Source organism: Euprymna scolopes, chromosome 28, assembly GCF_053919585.1.
Source record: "Euprymna scolopes isolate OS-2025 chromosome 28, ASM5391958v1, whole genome shotgun sequence".
NCBI classification, from domain to species: domain Eukaryota; kingdom Metazoa; phylum Mollusca; class Cephalopoda; order Sepiida; family Sepiolidae; genus Euprymna; species Euprymna scolopes.
In genome coordinates this window covers 54,907,747-54,927,030 of record NC_136509.1, presented here as the reverse complement: position 1 = coordinate 54,927,030, position 19,284 = coordinate 54,907,747, and the positions used below count along the sequence as shown (strand labels likewise).

The 19,284-nt window shown below is 32.9% G+C and overlaps 1 protein-coding gene across 6 annotated transcripts in view; it reads right to left on the bottom strand.

Annotated features, from left to right (window-relative positions):
* Positions 1-19,284, bottom strand: part of LOC145249636 (serine hydroxymethyltransferase-like) — a 38,462-nt gene that overhangs the window by 3,030 nt on the left and 16,148 nt on the right. For 5 of the 6 annotated variants that reach the window (XM_080111388.1, XM_080111387.1, XM_080111391.1 and 2 more), the window contains exons 2-6: positions 13,119-13,344; positions 11,109-11,467; positions 8,419-8,631; positions 4,524-4,637; positions 779-901 (exon numbers count right to left, since the gene is read on the bottom strand). In XM_080111388.1, coding sequence (XP_079967514.1) covers positions 779-901; positions 4,524-4,637; positions 8,419-8,631; positions 11,109-11,467; positions 13,119-13,321 — 1,012 coding nt within the window. In that variant the 5' untranslated portion in view covers positions 13,322-13,344. Of the gene's footprint in view, positions 1-778; positions 902-4,523; positions 4,638-8,418; positions 8,632-11,108; positions 11,468-13,118; positions 13,345-16,367; positions 16,421-19,284 lie in introns of those variants that run through there. The other variant, XM_080111390.1, reaches the window with a different exon arrangement.

Genomic DNA, 19,284 nt, shown 5'->3' with positions numbered 1-19,284 from the left:
AAGGCCGCTGGAAAAATGGTCGGATCCTTCTATCGATGCAATTCTCTATCTATATAAGAGCCAGATACGTCCAAGGATGGAATACTGTTGCCACATATGGGCAGGAGCTGCTAGAAAAGACTTGTCCTGCCTTGATAGGGTTCAAAATAGACTTCGTGGCCTGGTGGGAGATGTCCTTTTCTCTTCGCTGCAACCTCTATCTCACAGAAGAGATGTTGCGAGTTTGTCTCTGCTTTATCGTTATTTTCATGGAAAGTGTTCGACTGAGCTTCAATCTATGCCCCCCCCCCCTCGCCAAACTTTCACAAGAAACACTAGACTAGCTGAAAACATTATCAATAATTTTTCCCACTCTTTACGCCTGTGGAATTGTCTTCCGTTTTTCTGCTTTCCAGCTTTCTATAATATGGTTGTCTTCAAGTCCAACGTGAACAAGTTTCTGATGAGCCGTTCCACTTAAGTTAACAAATTTACCGAACTTCCATTACTATCGATTACTATATTGTCCTTTTGACTACTCTACACTCTTTAACCCTTATCCTTGAATGGCCTATCGGCCTTGATAAGTGATGACGCCTATGTAAAAAAAAAAAAATCAATTTTCTCTGATCACAGAAATATAAATTTGAAACAAAATATGGCATACCTCGCCGATTTTGGAATTCAAATTATATCACGTTTAAAATACTGTAGAGAAAGGCATGAAACCTCAATGAAACTCCCTAAATAGCAAAGGGTTTGGATAAGATACAATAATAAGATAGAACAAAACTCTTACCTGTTGCTAAGGTGTATCCAAGGGCCATCAGCTCATTAGCCATCACTTTAGCATTCGCCAAAACCTGCAATTGGTAATCCTTGAACTCTTTTGTCTGTGCTTGTTTGAGTGCAACTGCCAGAGCTAAATAATTTAAATTGGAAGAAAAATAATTACATTTTTTTTTTGGTTCAGTCATACAAATTTTCAAAATTTAAATTTTTTAAAGTTTCTGTTTAAGCAATACATCCAAAATTTTAGTCATATGTTCGAAAATACTGACACAATTGATACCATATTAATTTATAAAAGTTGACAATTTTTTTTTTTAATAAGAAATCATTGGTTAAAAATTTTTTTTAAAAATAAATCTTGACTGTAATTTTCCTATTCATAAAATGTGTGTGTGTGTGTATATATAAATATATATATAAATATATATATATATATATATACACACACACACACACATTTTATGAATAGGAATATATATATATATATATATATATATATATATATATATATATATATATATGTCATCCACATACAGAACTTTTGCTGTATCACAGCTCATCAATTCGGCTAGACAGGTAACTACCTCAAGTCAGGATCGAAACCTGACCGCCCAAACGACAGTCAAAACTCCTTACCATTACCCTATTCAGTTGCTGCTGTGCAGGTAGTGAATTAACAATGTTTTGACATTCGACAAATACCTAAGCTCGATTTGTTTACACAAAGAGCATCACTTAATATGCTAATGGCAGTTTATATATCACTTCCCAATATGCTCAATCCAAGACAGGGAGCATTATAGTCATCGACATACAGTACTGTTTCGCTGTATCACAGCTCATCAGTGGAGCTAGACAGGCAACGAACTCAAGCCAGGATCGAAATACATGCATACAGAGTGTCCACAGAGTCTCTTTACAAATTAAAAAATTATTTCAAAAGCAGTTATGAGATATCTTAATTAGATTTGTTTATTAAAGTTTTTAACTCAATTTAATAGACCTCTATACGGGCACCATTAATTACCCGGACATCAAAACAGCAATAGATTTCTTGACATGTCTGCTGTAGCATAGGTCCATCAATGGAGGTTTACAAATCCTTTGATTCAAGTCAGCAATATCCCATATCTTCATTTGATACACAAAATCCTCTGCATAACCCCATAAAAAGAAGTTAAATGGAGAGATGTATGGCAAACGCGATAGTCATTAAATTGGTCCATCCCTTCCAATCCATCGATCTAGAAATGTTTGATTAAGGAACTGACGAACATGCCGTCCCCAATGTGGTGATGCACCATCTTGCTTAGTTTTAAGTCCATCAGTTGTTGTGCCAGATATTTGGTCAAAAAGTCAAGATAAACATCTGCAGTAATTGTTGCCTCGAAGAAAAATGGACCAATTATTTGATCAAACACAATTCCATACCAAATATTCCATTTTTGGTTATCCAGGTGAAGTTCCCTAGTCTCAAAGTGTTCTTATCTTCAGATTCTTATATTATGTCCGTTTAATATCCCTGAAACATAAAAAGATGGCTCATCACTAAAACAGACTCGCTTAAATAATGCTCCATCCTCAGAAATGCATCTCAGCATGTCTTCAAATTTTGTTTTGGCTTGCCATTTAGCTAGAGAGCCTGTAATAATTACACTTTTTAAGTGTGTAACCAGATGTTCTTGCAGAGGACCTTGTACGATGTTGAACATGGTAGTTGGAACAGTCTAGCAGCAGTGCGGATGAACCTCATAAGAGGATGAGTAAAAGCTTGTGAAACACAACTGATGTTTTCCTCAGATGTTCTTCGTTGCTCATTTCTCACTTTATCAAATACTGCCCATGTCTCTATAAATTTCTTGTGCCATGCACAAATGGAAGGACAGACTGGTAGATCTTTTCCATGCCTAGTTTTGTTTAATCTGAACATCCTATTATGTTTCAATATATTAGAAATGAAAAAACTTTAATAAATACTTATCAAAATAATGTGCCAACACATTAACAAGCCGCCAACCCCAAAGTTGCGTGTCGTGGTTTTACCCCATTTCTTTATTATTTTCGTTTGCTATGTCATCAGTTTCTCATACCGGTGGCTGCCAACAGAACGCACGCGGGCCACAAAATAAGTTGTGGAACGAAAAAAGGAAAAACAATGCCAAGGTTTCACATATCTGACAGTTGGACTTGCGAGCATGTGTGTGTCCATAGGCTCACCCCCGCATTCTGTCAAGGCTAGGCGCGCCTATCAGTCATCTCGATCTGTCTCCCTGTCAGCTCTAGAGCTGTCCATGCGTCATCATTCGCTGCCCCCTATCAACTGACTAGTTGACGTCGCAATCTCAAGTCCCCCATCCCGGCTAACTGGAAGCTGCCCTTCTCTCTCTAAGCATCTCGTTCAGCATTTCTTTGTTTAAAAATTATGAATATAAACAGTAAAAAATTTAAATAATTGTTTTTGCAATTAAAAATTAATTTTTATTAAATAATGAAATGATAAAAATAAAAGGGATACATTTTGATCAAGTAAATTTAAACATTCATGAAGTCAAAGGCTTAATTGAATGCAGCATGTTAAGACCTCAATGACAGCGGAAACTTATACTATGGAACAATACAGAAACAAGGAATTGAAGACTATAAAAATTTTAAGTTAAAAATCTAGCGAGTAAAAAAAATTAATCCTAATTCATTTCATCTAAGAAATCTAAAATATTTAACAGGATAAATGCGAATTGTGAATTGAAAATAAAAAGCGTTATTATTAATGGTGGATTTGAGCTTTTGAAGTTTTAAGAAAGTGAAATTCAGAACAGTCATAATTCCTTAATTGTGAGGAATAAATAATGAAAATGTGAAATAAATAAGCACTAATTTGTGAAATGCATGGAATGCAACAGTTTTTTGAAAATAAAGATTTAGATTTGGTGACGTGAAAAGGGAATGAGAAACAGAAATTAGAAAATAAAAAATAACGAGTGAAATAAAGCATTTACCAATATATACTTTTCACCACTGGAAGTCGAATGCCATGCTCAAAATTGATTTTCCAAATATTATTATTTCCCTTCTTTCGAAGGGTCTCACGTAACCAGAAATCCAAGAATAACATTTTCAATATATGTGCTGAAAAGCAAAATACTTTTCATAGCTGAACATTTTGCTAATTGTATTTCATTTCCTCTGATGACATAATTAGCTAGAGAGCCTGTAATAATTACACTTTTTAAGTGTGCAACCGTACGTTCTTGTGGAGGACCTTGTACAATGTTGAACATGGTAGTTGGAAAATCCATGGATTAAGGAAACAAACATAATTTTTCTTTATATATTCCTTGTTTCAAACAATAAATTCTTAACTTAAATATATGCGTATATATTTTGATTTACAGAATTTAACTTTAATCATTAAAATTATATATTGCTCTATTTTTTAAATATTGAGCTTTACCTTTTTGGCTAGGATCATCCTGAAAGTATCACCTCAATGTAATATCTGACAGGATAATTCACTTGATCTCTAATCTGTGACATATATAAACTCAAGGAAGAGAACTTAGTATAATTTAAAATAACTTTCTTTTAATCTATTCCAGTGACTAAGGGAAAATATCTCCAATATAAGTTTTCATATGAATAACAGCAGGAAAAAAATAGGCTAGTCTGAATCAAGTATCAATGTCAGATTGAAAATCAAAGTGAACTTTATAAGTTTGTTGTGAGTGTATGTGTAATTATATATATTAGCATACCGCCAATTTGATGGTTGTGTGGTCCACCTTGAAGACCAGGGAAAATTGCTTCGTTGATTTTCTTTTCCAAATCATACATCACTTTGTTTCCATTTTTTAACACTTTCCTTACACCTGCAATGAAAAAAAGTAAACAATAAATGAATTATACTGCAATCAAACACAAAGATAAAAATCAGCTAATAATTCCAAATTTATTTTCCAAAAAATGAACAGACTTTTCTTAAAACTATATTTTTTTACAGATCTAAATGCGAAAAAAAAAGAAAAAAAAAAAAAAAGAAAAAAGAATTTTCATTTTATAGTTAAGTACAACAAAAATATTCATATTTAGCTTTCAAATGAAGTCATTTAAATATTTTTTCAATAAAATATTTTTTATACCAACAAAATTTGTAGAATTTGTGAAGCTGTTGTATTGTTTTTATACATTGTCATTCTACAAATATTCTTAAATAACTTAGTTTTGTAATGAAATAAAGTTGGAAAACATTTATCAGCTGCTTTTTTGCATATAAAGAAAGCTGTATTAGCATAAGAAGAATTATAAGTTTTGCCAACTATACACATACATATATATATATAAGGTTGGTGCAAAAATGGTTTTTTTTTTTGACGTTCTACTATGTATATAAAGACTATTTTTGCACCAACCTTTATATATATACTAGCATGTGTGCCCGGCATTGCCGTTGGTGTTTGGAGGTGTGTGTCGAGAAAAAAAAAAAAAGTGGTAGTATGAAGGCAGGCTCGAACACATACCATGAAGGACGAAAAGAATGGGAAAAAAAAAACGTGATGTCTTTGCTGTTACGACCACTGTCAAACAGGAAGTGACGTAGGTTTAAATTAAGGCTAGACAATCAAAAAGGAGATGACTATCGAAAATATTGGTGAAAAAGCAACCCCTCTCTGTAGAAAAGGGCCCAGTTGAGGGTGAAGAAATTAATGTTTTTAGCCAATTTTTCGGTATTTGTCGTCCGAAGGGTCGAGCTTCAAAACAATACTGATCGTGTAAAAATCCGTTGCCTCTGTCAAAAGTTTTAGGCAGACATGCAAACATGCATACATTTATATATTGGTAGCTCAAATTTTCAATCCAAAACGATGAAAAAGCTTGCCCTTATCTCTGCATACCCTTTATGTAAAATTTCAAATGTTTAGACCAGAAATTGTCTGAATAATTTGGTAGAGACCACAGAGGTCAAATTTATTTTAACTTTGAACCTTATTATGACCCTTTAACATTTGTTTTGGGCTCAAATCAAGTTAGATCCATGTCCAAGGAACCTACATCTAAAATGTCAATTATTTATACCCGAAATAGGCGGAGAAATTTGGTAGAGTTCTCAAAGGTCAAATCGTTGAAATTTGACCCTTTAACAGTCAAATTTCTGGTCGAAAATGGATTACAAAGATTTTCCCAAATCTCAATATCCTGTATATCAAATTTCGAGTCTGTAGACTGAATGAAAATTGACAGAGTTATTGTGTAGGGAAATGTACATAGACAGACACTTTCACAGATACACACACACACACACACACACACACACACACACACACACACACACACACATACTCAGCATAAATTTGATTGTTTAAAAAAGCTTATACCAGTACTAAGCTATGAATAAATGTTAATGATTTTCTCCCAATTTATTTATAATAGAATATTTTGAAATTACACACACACACACACACACACACACACACACACACACACACACACACACATATAAAAAAACTCTAAACTTCCTCAAACAAATCTCGATATTTGCATGTTTTCTATATACGCAATTGTTTTATCGATAATAGTACTATTACTATTATTAATGAAATTAATTCAACCTATGATCTGTATGTATGTCTATCTAGAAAAGTGAGAATGTGTGTGAAGACACTTCTCAATATATGTTCAATGGATTTTTGATCTACAGATTTGATATACAAGATATTCAGATGTGGAAAACTAATTGGTTTTCATCTGGAAAAAGTGGGTTGCTAAGAGGTCAAAATCAGTCAGAGACTTAGTTTTTTTTTTTTTACTTACAAGTTAACTATTTAGAAAAACAATCTTTGCATGCATGTCTCAATTTCTGTATGAATTCGAATATAATATTTATGCATATTTTATGACCGAGCAGCCAGCTCGTATGATAAAAAAAGTTTGAAAAACTTTAGAATTTCATTTTCAAGATAATTTACATGGAAACTAAGCATTAATAATGCATCAAAGGTAAAGGTGACATTTAAAAATGTTTTTGTGACATTTAAAGAAAAAAAAAAAAAAAAACTTGATTTAATCAGAATATCTTTTAATGTATCAATTCTGTTGTCAGAAGAATTAGCTTCCTGTTTTTAAGGGTCTATTTTAGGGAGGGAGAGGGGGGTTGTTAACCACCCAGGTATTATATCTTCCTCTTTTATCTTTTATTGTGGATGGATAGTGTAGTATCGGTTCCGTTGTCATAATTACCCCCCCTCCCTCCCTCCCACATATCTTTTCAGTCGGAGTTTCAGTGTAGTTTATATTCGTTCACCATAAACGCATATTATGAGGCGAACAAGAACATGATTGGACAGAGCAATTGTCAAAGTATGTTTGCTTTTTTTTTTTATTTACAAGAGAGCAAATAATAAAAGCTGAACATTTATAGTCTGAAATTTTATATTTAAAGTTTTCTTTCACTTTCCTGATATGTTGAGGTAATAAGATTTTGTAATTATTTGCTAGTAATAAAATAAAAATATTTTACAACACCATCTCAGCAGTTGTTCAAAATGTTTATAGATCTGTACAATTGAAATCATAATGTGGCAATCTGCTCTGCCATTGTAGTCCAAGAACTAATAGTGTTGGAAACGATATGGCTGTTAGGTAAATCCTAACAAATAACAGGACAACTTTTTTTTCCTCCCACGAGGATCGGACAATGTTTGTTAGAGCCAGAGTACGCTTGAGTTGGCCTTTGTAGTGCATTTTTGGGAGCTCCTCATGGTCTTGTACCCTGATCCAGTTCTTTACATAGCATTTTCTTGGGGATCCTGGAATTATCCATCCTGTGGACATGTCCTACCCAGCAGAGGCGAATGATGGTGGTTTCAATACTAGTCAGTAAGACTTGTTCCAGAACTTCAATATTGGTGGTGTGGCTCTCCTAGGGGATTTTCAAAATCTACCTCGATTTAGTTTGCTTGGAGCGTACCCCATTTTTCACATCACTTCTATAGTGTTCACGTCTCACTCTCATGCATACAGGACCGTGAGGAGGACTACTACCCGGAACACTATTATACACACACAAGCCAACTTAACACTATTATACACACACACACAAGCCAACTTAACACTATTATACACACACACACAAGCCAACTTAACACTATTATACACACACACACAAGCCAACTTAACACTATTATACACACACACACAAGCCAACTTAACACTATTATATACACACACAAGCCAACTTAACACTATTATATACACACACAAGCTAACTTCACCTGCTCACTATAGCTTATAGTTGGATACGGGAAATAAAGTTTTAATAAATATTTCATTCATAACTTTGTTGCCAGCACAAAATCATTTGCATTTATTCATATAGATAAAACTTGGTATTTCAATAAAAATTTATCTTTGAAATATATCAGCAAATAAGGACAAGATCAACTGATTTCCTCCTGATTTGCTGTCGTTTTTCAAAATTTGAATAAATTTGCTTGAGAGATTTCTATACCACATAATTTGCATTTTCTGTATTAAAAAAGAATTCTGGTATAAAGTGAGTAATAACATCCCTGTAATAAATTTTTGTTGTTTGTATTTGACTATAAAAAAAGTAACTATTAAAATTTATCCATTTCTTTCAACAAAGATTCTTACCTTTTCTAAAAAAGATCATTCCAGACCTAGGTCCTCTCAGGGATTTGTGAGTGGTGGTCGTAACAATATCACAGTCATCAAAGGGGCTTGGAACAACACCAGCAGCCACAAGGCCACTGATATGGGCCATATCTGCCATCAGGAGACAATCAACTTCGTTGGCGATTTTACGGAAACGAGCATAATCCAAGTGACGGGAATAACAGCTGACACCTGAAGAAATAAAATATTTAAATCATTGAGTACAATGGTCGTGATGAATGATATAAGATAATGCTATTACTGGGTACATAATTGTGATGTGTTTGTAGAGGTGTGCAGACAGAGTGTACATGTTGCCAAATGCAGAATGTGGCCCTAACCAGAAAAGAGCGCAGGTGAAAATCATATGTGAAGATTTGTAAAAATACCAAATCAAATTGATATTAAATATTCGTGTATCCAAATTGAAAGTGTCAATTTCAACAACACTTAGAACTTTAAGGATCAAGTTTTACTCAATAGTCAGCTTGTGACAGGATCCCCCGCTCAGGTCAGCAACTGACCTCTGGCTTTGGTCGCAAGCGTCTAGTCTACCGGGAGACCTTCACATAGATTCTTAGCATCTCAGCTTTGTGTTGATTTCTGCTGAAAAGCAAAAAGCTTCACACGCACATCAGAAAAGAAAGACAGACTCAAGTTTTCTAACTACGAAAAAAGTTAATTTCATGAAAGTTCAAGTTTTACATATATACAACGTTCAGTTCGATTACACCAGAAAATATCAAGATTTTCCCAAAGTCTTATTCTTCATTCTCTTGATGGTGTCCTCCGGGAGCATGTGTTTCTCGAGATTTGGCTTCAATCTGTCTCTTTTGACCAGAGTATGCGCTCTTATACTAAGGTCACGGGGTGGGTCTAACGATTCGCTAAACCAATCAAGGCCAGCCACGTCTCTGGGAAATCCCCAGATACATTTTGCGTGTGTGCATTTCAGCAATCCGTCCGCAGTTTCGTAAATCTGGAACCAAAAATGAAATCCTTTCACATGACCCCAAGCGATCAAATTCTGTCAATTTTCTCTACTCAGAAACCCATAACATCTGAGCCAGGGTTCTTCAGGCCAGACAATGTCATCGTTCCTTATTCTGACATTTCCTGTCATTGTTTTAAACAATAAAAAAATATCTGTTGCTGTCATTGTCCCAAACAATAAAAAATATGTCTGGTTTTTATCAAACAATAAACTCGTCCCTTTTTATAGGTCACCTGTCGCTGTCCGGGATTTAATTAACGTTTAGCTGACAATCTCAGCATATTTACCCAGTCTTATTCAGAGTTTTAGAGGATTTAAACCTCCCCAATGGGGAGTAGTATTGCTCCTCAAGACGGTTACATCATAAGCTACTAGAAACCAAGCACATTCTATATGAAAAGTTGCAGAGGCAGAATCAACACAGACAGCTAATGAGAAAATCTACAAAGATCATAAAGTTACATTAGAAAAAAACTATTGTTATGCAACAAACTTTCAATGCCAAAAAGGTTTTACTTGTTGAGACATTAAATCTTCAGTTCACCAACAACCTGGTGATTTTTTTGAGATCTAGGTCAATATATCTATAGCACTTGTCATATATCTATATGCACTTGTCACTGATGGTTTAGTATTTTTGAACTGGGCCAATATTCAAGAGAGATGAAATAAGTAACTTTCTTCAAGTTGTATTTTAAGCACGATTAAATGTTATTTTAACTAGATTTAAAAAAATCTTTGTGGATTAAGAAAAGGGAACATTGGTATTAAATGAGCAGTCAGATTCAAGAGTGCAGTTTTCACAAATTGATACAAAATAAAAAAAAAGAAGATATTTGTCAGAATCATTTGTTAGAACTAAAATACTGTAATAATAAAATAAGTAACAGAAGTGACCTCCCTTGAACAATCCAAGTGATTATATTGTAGAGGTTGATATGATGGAATGCTATTTTGTAATACTGTTGCTATATTTGTATTCATCTGACTGACATTGCTGAAGATGTCACTAAATTTCCAGTGAATGAATTTATTTAAAAGACAAGTTGATCCAGCTGGCACGTATTATTACAAGGTCTTGATTTCACCAAATCCCAGCGAGAGGCAACATGTTGAGATTTTTTTTTAATTTTCTTATTGTTCTAGCTATAGAACATACTACAAGATGCCAGACATTTATCCAGATATTCCAACCAAGAGATCATTTTAAAATTCTAACTGTCCCTTTAAGAGCAATTGTTAGCATCTCTCTTGCACTTGGTTAACCAGGTATATTTGTGAGGTAGTTTTTTAAATTAATGGAGATCTCCGTAAGATTGCAGTTTCTTTTCATGTCGTACATAAGACATTGGTATTTTGTTATCTTTTCCCTCAACTGTGTTTAACGAAGCATCATTGCGGGGACATTAACTTCTAACAAAATTGCATCTCTGTTATAATTGTTCACATGTGGTGTGAAACGGTTGGAGTGGATATAGCTGAAAGGCATGCATGCACAATGAGGTTCTAATCATCTGTATTACTATGCATGTTTAGACACGCCCATTTTAGCCAACTAACCACAAGTAATTAAATATTAATACAAAATAAACTAGGTCTTACTCATAAATGCCACAATATATATAACATTTTTATAACGTGAGCGTTGTTTTAAGAAAAATTAAAAACTACAAACCTGCGACGATGAGTGCTGGATTAAACAATTTGGCATTTTCTTCCAAAATGTCGTAGTCGATGAGACCAGATTTGCTGTCCACTTTGTATGGAAAGGATTCAAAGAAAACAGATGTTGCTGAGACTTTTCTCTTGTTAGTCATAAATCCATGACTAAGATGACCCCCATCTGGTAGATGAAGCCCCATTATGCGACCATGAGGGCCGACAACACCAGTGTAGACAGCAAAGTTTGCAGGACAGCCAGATAAGGGTTGGACATTAACACCCCACTCTTCTGGATTCAATCGAAATGTTTCCAGAGCACGTTTTTGGCACAGGGATTCAATCTGATCAATGAATTCGTTTCCACCATAATACCTGAAAGTTAAGAGAATTAGTTTATAATTTCAGCAAATTGTTACAATACTGTTAAACAAATGAATTCAACTTACAAAGTAAATTCTCTTTCTCATATATATACACCCACCCCCCATTCTTCTCCAATGATGTCCAGTGAATGACGTTATGGGTCCTGATTGGTCTCTTAGTGCTTGACTGTCACTCTAGCAAAGGCCCTGGGTGGCAAATAACGACTTCCCTCATGTCGTGCAAAGAGCGAAAGGACAAATTATTCAGCACTAATTGCCAAAGTCTGTATCACTGAGCAGCAAAAGTCATTTAAAAGAATAACACTTTGCCAACTGGTCTTTTTGGATAAAGTAATAATTATTTGTTGAAAAAAGTGTGAAGTTGGTGGGGAGCAAAGTAAAGGTTCCCAATGCACCAACTTATATCAATAACCAGAGAGCCATAACTCTCCAGTTGGCATTTAACTCATAATTCTTAACACCATCGTTTCAAATTACCTGTACAAACCTCGATTCTGCAAGACCATGAGTAGCCAACAAGTCTAAGTTTACCTCTTTCTTCTTCTATTTTTTTTATCTCTCCCTGCTACCATGAATGGATGATTTCTCCTTTTCCTTTGGGGTGGTCCCCGAAACCACAAATGTAATTCTTTAATTTGCATTAACACAACTCTTCTTTGTTGTCATCAATTCCGACCATAAGAAGGATCAAGATAATTTAATTATCGCAGTGGATGTGTGTGGTTGTTTCAGTTTTCGATAAGCCATTTTTGATACTCAACAATTCAGAAAACTGTACCAGCACCAATAGGTCTGTTTTTTTTTTTTTGCTAATATTGGCATCCAAACAACATGCTATTTGTTGCCACTGAGACATATCAGTCAATGGCCTAATGTTTTGTCTGGGTAGGGCTCTCCAGCAGGCCCATCCTCAATGAGAAAGAGGTTTCATACATCAGCAAGAGTCAATTTAGCTGGTTTAAAGGCTATACCATTACCAATTTTACAATTTATTTTTTAAAGTTAATCCTTAACCCTTTATGATCTGAATTATGATGTAGATGATTAAAAAAATATTTATTTTTAATTTTAGATGGTGGTATACTGAATATAAGCAATGGACAGTTGCAATCTGGAGGTATCTGTCATCTACCCAGATACTGAACATACAAGGCGTGTCTGAATCAATTCCGACTTTATTTATGCCATTATATTCATTTATTTATGACTGAACGAATTAGCTCAACCAGGTTATAAAGGGTTAATAATAGCAGCCAAAATGTAAAATTACAGCCTGATCAGCTAAATAGTTTGAGTTATCAATGTCTCCATAACTTTGAAAATACATTGGAAAAGTAAAGCTCAGATAAAATTTTTGCCTATTGTTATCAGGCGGAAGTATGACTTATGTTCTTTTTTTCTTCCCCACAATGATAATCAAAAGAATTTTTTTTTTTTTTTTTTTTAACTATCTGTCTATTATTCTGATCTTCTCAAAGTTGTTTTATATTCAAATTGTTTTAATGCAATCCAGATAGTTTATACAACAATAATTATGGGTCACATTTTCAAATTACAAAATATTTTATTACTTGGTTTTTAATCAAAAACTAGGTGGGTGGGAGGGGGAGAAAAACAATCATCTGTCCTTTGTAACTAACCTTACTCCTGGATAACCTTCTGAATATTTATTCGTTAAACAGGATCCAAGAACCTGCAAAACGGCTTTGCTTGTAAAGTTCTCTGAAGCAATTAATTCCAATCCATGTTTTTGCCTCAACTTTTCTTCCTTCATTAAATGGTGGATTTCAGGATCGTTTACACTGACATCGTCCTGCATGCACCAATCGTTGCTGCCGTTCATCTTGTAAAAAGAAAATAAACTTCCTGAAAACAAAAAAGTAAAAGATAAAAACATGAAATAAAGAGTTCAGTATCAGTCAAGTTCTTTAATAATGAAAATTTCTATGCAGTTTTAAATTATTTAAAGTATTAATGTTTGCATTTTTTTTGGTCAAAACTTAGATCTGTCCATCACAAACAGAACAGCGTCACCTGGCATTAGTGAAGAAAGATTGTCATCTTTGCTTCACACTAAGATTAGCTCTTATACCGTCAACCAAAGCAGTTTGGCATAAAAAACACTCATTCTAAATACATTTCAAAATAATGACATTTGTTTTATTGATTTGAATATTTAGCTGACAATTTTTTTTATAGTAAAAAGAGGGAGAATATGGTTTTTAAATTGCTATAAGAAACATTTGTTTTATTTATTAAAAGAACATTCAGATGACAATATTATTACTGAGGAAGTTATTTTTTTTTTTTTTCAATGACAAAACATTTTTGACAAACACTATTTTAAAAGGAATTACAGATGCATGTAGAAAGCATTTCTTCTTTCTGTGCTCCCAGGCTTGGAGATGCATCATACCTGCTTACGGGTCAAAGAGAAAATGAGACTGAATCCAAATCCAAAAGAAAGGGGGAAAGGAAGGGTTTTTTACCTTGAGTTTCAATCTAAAAATAGATTTGATGAAATCCCCCCCCCTTTCCATGGCTGATGAAATACTTGCTAGTTAACTTTTTGGCTTTCGAAACCGGATCACAGTGTAGCATCTGTTCTGCTGCTACACTTCATTTTTTCTGTCCTCAGTCAGTGGAAGAGAAATCCTTCATGACAGACAAGCTTCACTTTTGTTTACATCCAGAGTGCCCTTCTTTGGGGAGCTGGATTGTCCCATATCAAAACTGATCTTGTGCTGAACTATGCCCTTGCGGAAAGGCAAGTAAATAGGAAATAGATGTGGTTGCCGTTTGTAACATGAGAGCAAGTATTGGTTTGGTTTTTAGCATTTTAACTTTGTGACGATTTTGTCTCTGAAAGCCATCTTTGCACAATAAACTAATTTTATAACGGATATTTTTAAGCATTACAATGGTTGCTAATCCTTTCTCCACTTTATCACTAATGACACCAACAGCATCTATACACACAAATTTCTTTGGGGGTAATAAATAATTGTTCCATTTCTCAGAGTTTAATTTTCACTATGATTTCAACATTTGCTTAATTTATCTAGTACATTATCATATGCTAGGAAATGATGGACCCTTTTATGACAGGGATAAGACAAATTGGGCAACTTCCGTTGCTTCATGGTCATCACATCGGTGACATTGCTTAGTATAAAGTAGCAATCACAGGATTCATAAAGATTTTCAAGTTTTTCAAACAAAATTTAATACATAAATTGCTATCAATCAACAGCCATTTTTGTTAATTTTGGTGTGTAAATAGTAAATTCTTTAAAAGGAAAAACATTTTTGGAGGGATTTTTTTAACACCATTTTTGTATTATTTTATATGGTAAGTTTAACTACTCATTTAATGCTAAAGACTATCCTTAATGCTTGCCAAGCCTGGTATAAGTATTGCCATGCTTAATTTATTTGTTTGAAAAATGTAGTATTTTTCATAATTAGTTTTTGTGAATTGTGCTTGTGAATATAATTAGCAATAGATTTATATAACAAGGTCAAACAACTTTTCTCCATTAAAATGTCACAAGGAATTCAAGAGTGCTATTAATTTTTTTAATTACAGTTTTTACAATACCATTGAGCTATAAATCTGTAAATATAAAAAAGTTAGGCAATTTTATTTTAGAAATTAAAAAATAACAAATGATCGTAGAATCAAATGCAATAAACTTCTGTATTTATAAAATACTGAAACAAAATATTGTTTTTTTTTTCTTGCAAATACCTAATTTTCATAAAGAAATTACGTTTCTGTAATTTTTTTTATACTAATCAAATATTTATTGAAATAGGGAAATAAAAATAAATTTTTTAGAAGTTTATCAATAAAAGGTAGTTGTCTGTGTAAATCAAGCTAAAAGTAAAAAAGCTTCTAAGCAAATACTCACAAAGTTTATATTTTCTTGATTAGCATTTCCCCAGATGCATAATATTTAAAATTTAGAAAAAATATTTACATTTAAAAAGGCTAAAAATGAATTACATTATTATTTCAACACATTAAAAGAGAGAAAAATAGATTGGAGGTGAAAGAGAGAGAGAGTAGAGAAGGACAGAAAAATACAGAAAAATAAAGAAATGGATACAGATAGATATTTTAAACTAAAGATGACACACACTAACTTATTTTTTACGGCACCGAGCAACACCGGTTAGCCCTGCTAGTATACATATAGTAGCAGGACCTGTGTACTGGCATTTCCCAGTGGAAATATGACCCAATACCAGAAGAGATCATCAACCTATGATTATCTAGTACATTATCATATGCTAATCATGTAAAGTACTGACTATGGTTAATCAACAGAAAAAATATTAAAGACAGTGACCGTTGCTAGTAGTAACCACTGTCGGGTCAGGAAAATGGCAACAGTGGTCAAAATGGCTCCCACTGTCGTGCATTACTTAGCAGTGGTAGCAAGTAGAATCCACTGGATGTCAGTGACCAATAATGGCTTCAATTTATCTGTTCCAAAAATGAAATTGGTTATCACTAAATCTTGATTGAAAGTGTTTTATATACAATGACATTTATTGAAATTTATATAATTCTAGGCAGTGGTGGTGATGGGAGGGAGGAGGCCGGAAATATGCTTAAATATATTTTAATTTGTCTAGATTTCATATTTATTATTACAGATTCATGATTTCAAAAGTTAAAAAAAATAAAATAAAATAAAATCAAAAAAAATTTGGGTGCCATTTTCATCCTATCTAAACGATAAAACCGTTTGTGTCAACTTTCCTAGAACCAAGATTCACATTTAAATTTCAAAAGAATGGTACTTCTTGGCTTTGGACACAAGTGAAAAATAGATAAAAATCTCTAGAAGTTTTCCAATTAAAAAGGAAATTATATTTACCTTTAAACTTAGCCCCCTTTCTCCCAAAGAGTGAGATTTGGGTATTTATTACAGTAAATAACAGAACAAAAAGGAGATGAAAAACATATGCAGCAAATAAATGTTACCAAAGGCAAGACACTTCTACCTACCTGGATAAGTTTATTTGTGTTCAAACTTATTTTAAAGCATGTTTTAGTTCAAAAACTTTGTGTTCACTCTGTCGAGTTAGAATAAAAATAAATGGCTGTCCAAAAAATTTTCATAAGGAGACTTGAAAACTGCTTGAAATCAGTAAATTAAACAAATGCTGGTAGAAACATATCAAATAAATGTTAACAATCCAGCGAAAATGGTATGTTCAACCATTTTGTTTTGATTTTTGACAAGATAAAGTTTTGTTTTTTTTATTTTCGAGTGATTAGACAAGATGAAAAGTTTAGAATGGGCCAGAAACAATAATTTTACGTTAAATTTATGTAAAAACTGTTTTCCTACGTGTTAATTTATTATTATTACTACTATTATTTTTTACTATCATCATCATTTATTTATTTTTTTTACACTAATGCAAATCAATCTAACTGACCAAATCTTTATAACTGCAGGAAAAATCATTAACATTTCTTCATAGAAGGAAGGTAAAGAATAGTTAACAAATACCCATCATAATCTTTAGAATGGTTTTCTAAACAGTAACTTTTATGCCGATGCTTATTCTTGACATGGAACTGGTGTTGACTATTCTATTCTTAAATTGTTTTCTTATTTTGCATATCAATCGTTTTCAATATAAAAGCATATATTTGAATATAAGAGGCATGGCTGTGTTAAGAAGCAGAAGTCGAATATTTGGCAACAAAGAGAGCACGTTGAAGTTAAGAGTTGATATGAATTACTGTTAGTTAAAAGGAGGACTGCCAATTTAGATTACAAACTACCGAGAAAGTAAATTTTATACAATTTGAGAGTTGAGTTTTTAATAGCTGGCAGGATATAAACATAAAAACGTAGTGTTGTGAACTATGGTTTAAGCTGAGAGGAATAGGTATGTTGTGGCATTGGTGAGAAGGGGTACTGACATTTTTTTTTTTTTGCATTACATATAAACTTAAATGAATTGTAGAGTTAATTTCATAATTTGTTTGGAATTTTATTGTACAACTATGCTATATTTTTTTAAATAAAAACACTGTGCATGATAATCAAATGTAAAAAAAATTTTTCTCATAATTTTATCAATATCAAGATTTCTCCAAGTGCTGACTTATCACATACACACCTCCCATCCCTTGACTGTCAACAACAGGAGATAAAATGATAATGTGTACCAATTTCAGGAAAGATTTTGTGTAACTTTATGTGTAACTGGTCATAAATTTATGTGAACAATTGCACATTTCAGCAGAATAGGTATTAAGAAAATAATAACCTAACAACTCTTCCAACTTCCTCAAAATAATTTTATTTTAAATTAATATTTAATTTTTTTTTAGATAAAACCTTTTGCTTTTCTAAGAAAGCATAGCAAACCAAATGTGCTGGGGCCTGGAGACAATTGCTAAAGTGGACATAGTATATATTAAAAGGTTGATCTAGAAGTTAGAAGGGGATTAAAAACAAGGTTTAATTATTCAATAAAAACGTTTACAAAGTGCCAGCATAAACACACAAGAACTGCTGCTGCTGATTCTGTATTCAGGCAATCTTGCCCAGTTATTTGAGCAACCTGATTTCTATCATCATTCAGGTAATCTGGACTCGTCAGCCATAGTATCTGATATATTTTTTTGTAATATTATTTGAAATAAAAAATAAACAGGATTTAGTTAAAAAGTTCAGTCGTAAAGATTATGGAATCTGAAGATAAACCTTATATATATATATATATATATATAAATAAATAAAGCTGAACGTCAGTGTTGGTTGACTGTTATAGAAAACTGATTACATATAATGATAGATGTATCGAGACACAGGAATGGGTATGTTTGATCTGGCATAATGATGATTCATTAAAATTGTGGGGTCTGCGTATGCACCTGGTCCACAAAGTATGGAAATAAAAAATTAAAAACGTTTAGAAGTATTTTTGATATAGATGTACATAAGAATACTTTGATAAGTATGTTTTAACTTAAATAGGGATGGTATAATAAAATTGTGAGGTCTGCGTTCGCACCTGGCCTCCATAGAATGGAAATAGGCACAAACTTTAATAAAGACTTTTCATATCTATTTGCGTAAGTATACTTTGATAATTATGTTTCCGTTTGAAAAAATATGGTATAATAAAATTATGGGATGTTCGTTCGCACCTGACCTCCATAGAATGGAAATGTGTCACAAAGTTTAACAAGGTTTTTTTAATATAGATCCACAAAATAAATCCGATTTAGTTATAACTTTCAATTATAAAAAGTATATAGACCTAAAAAGATATTTGCCAAAATTTTTTTTTTTTTATATATATTACTTTAATCCAATTGGGGGGGGGGGAATGCTTGTTTACTTTTTATAAAGATGTTTCAACCAAATCTTAACGACCAACAACTTCCCCACTCCCCGTACTTTTCATGGCCTTGTGCCGAATGTTTAAAATTTAAATTGTATTTTTTTGCAAATAAATAATTCAAAGTTCTGATACTACAATATTGCTAACCTTTTTGTTTTTATTTTTCTTTAAATCCAGAGTGTTTCTTTTACGGAAGCTGGATTTTCCCCATATTAAAAACCAGCTCTAACTTTGCCCTTATAGAGAGGCAAGTAAATAGGAACACACGTAATTACATCGCAACCAAAAATATTTTTTGCACAACAAATATATTAGTATTGTTATATTGCAAAATATAAGATATTCATCAAGCCTGTAATTACATGTAAACAACACCATGTTGAAAGTTGTAACAGCAGAGACAGGCAGACATAGCTTTTCTTA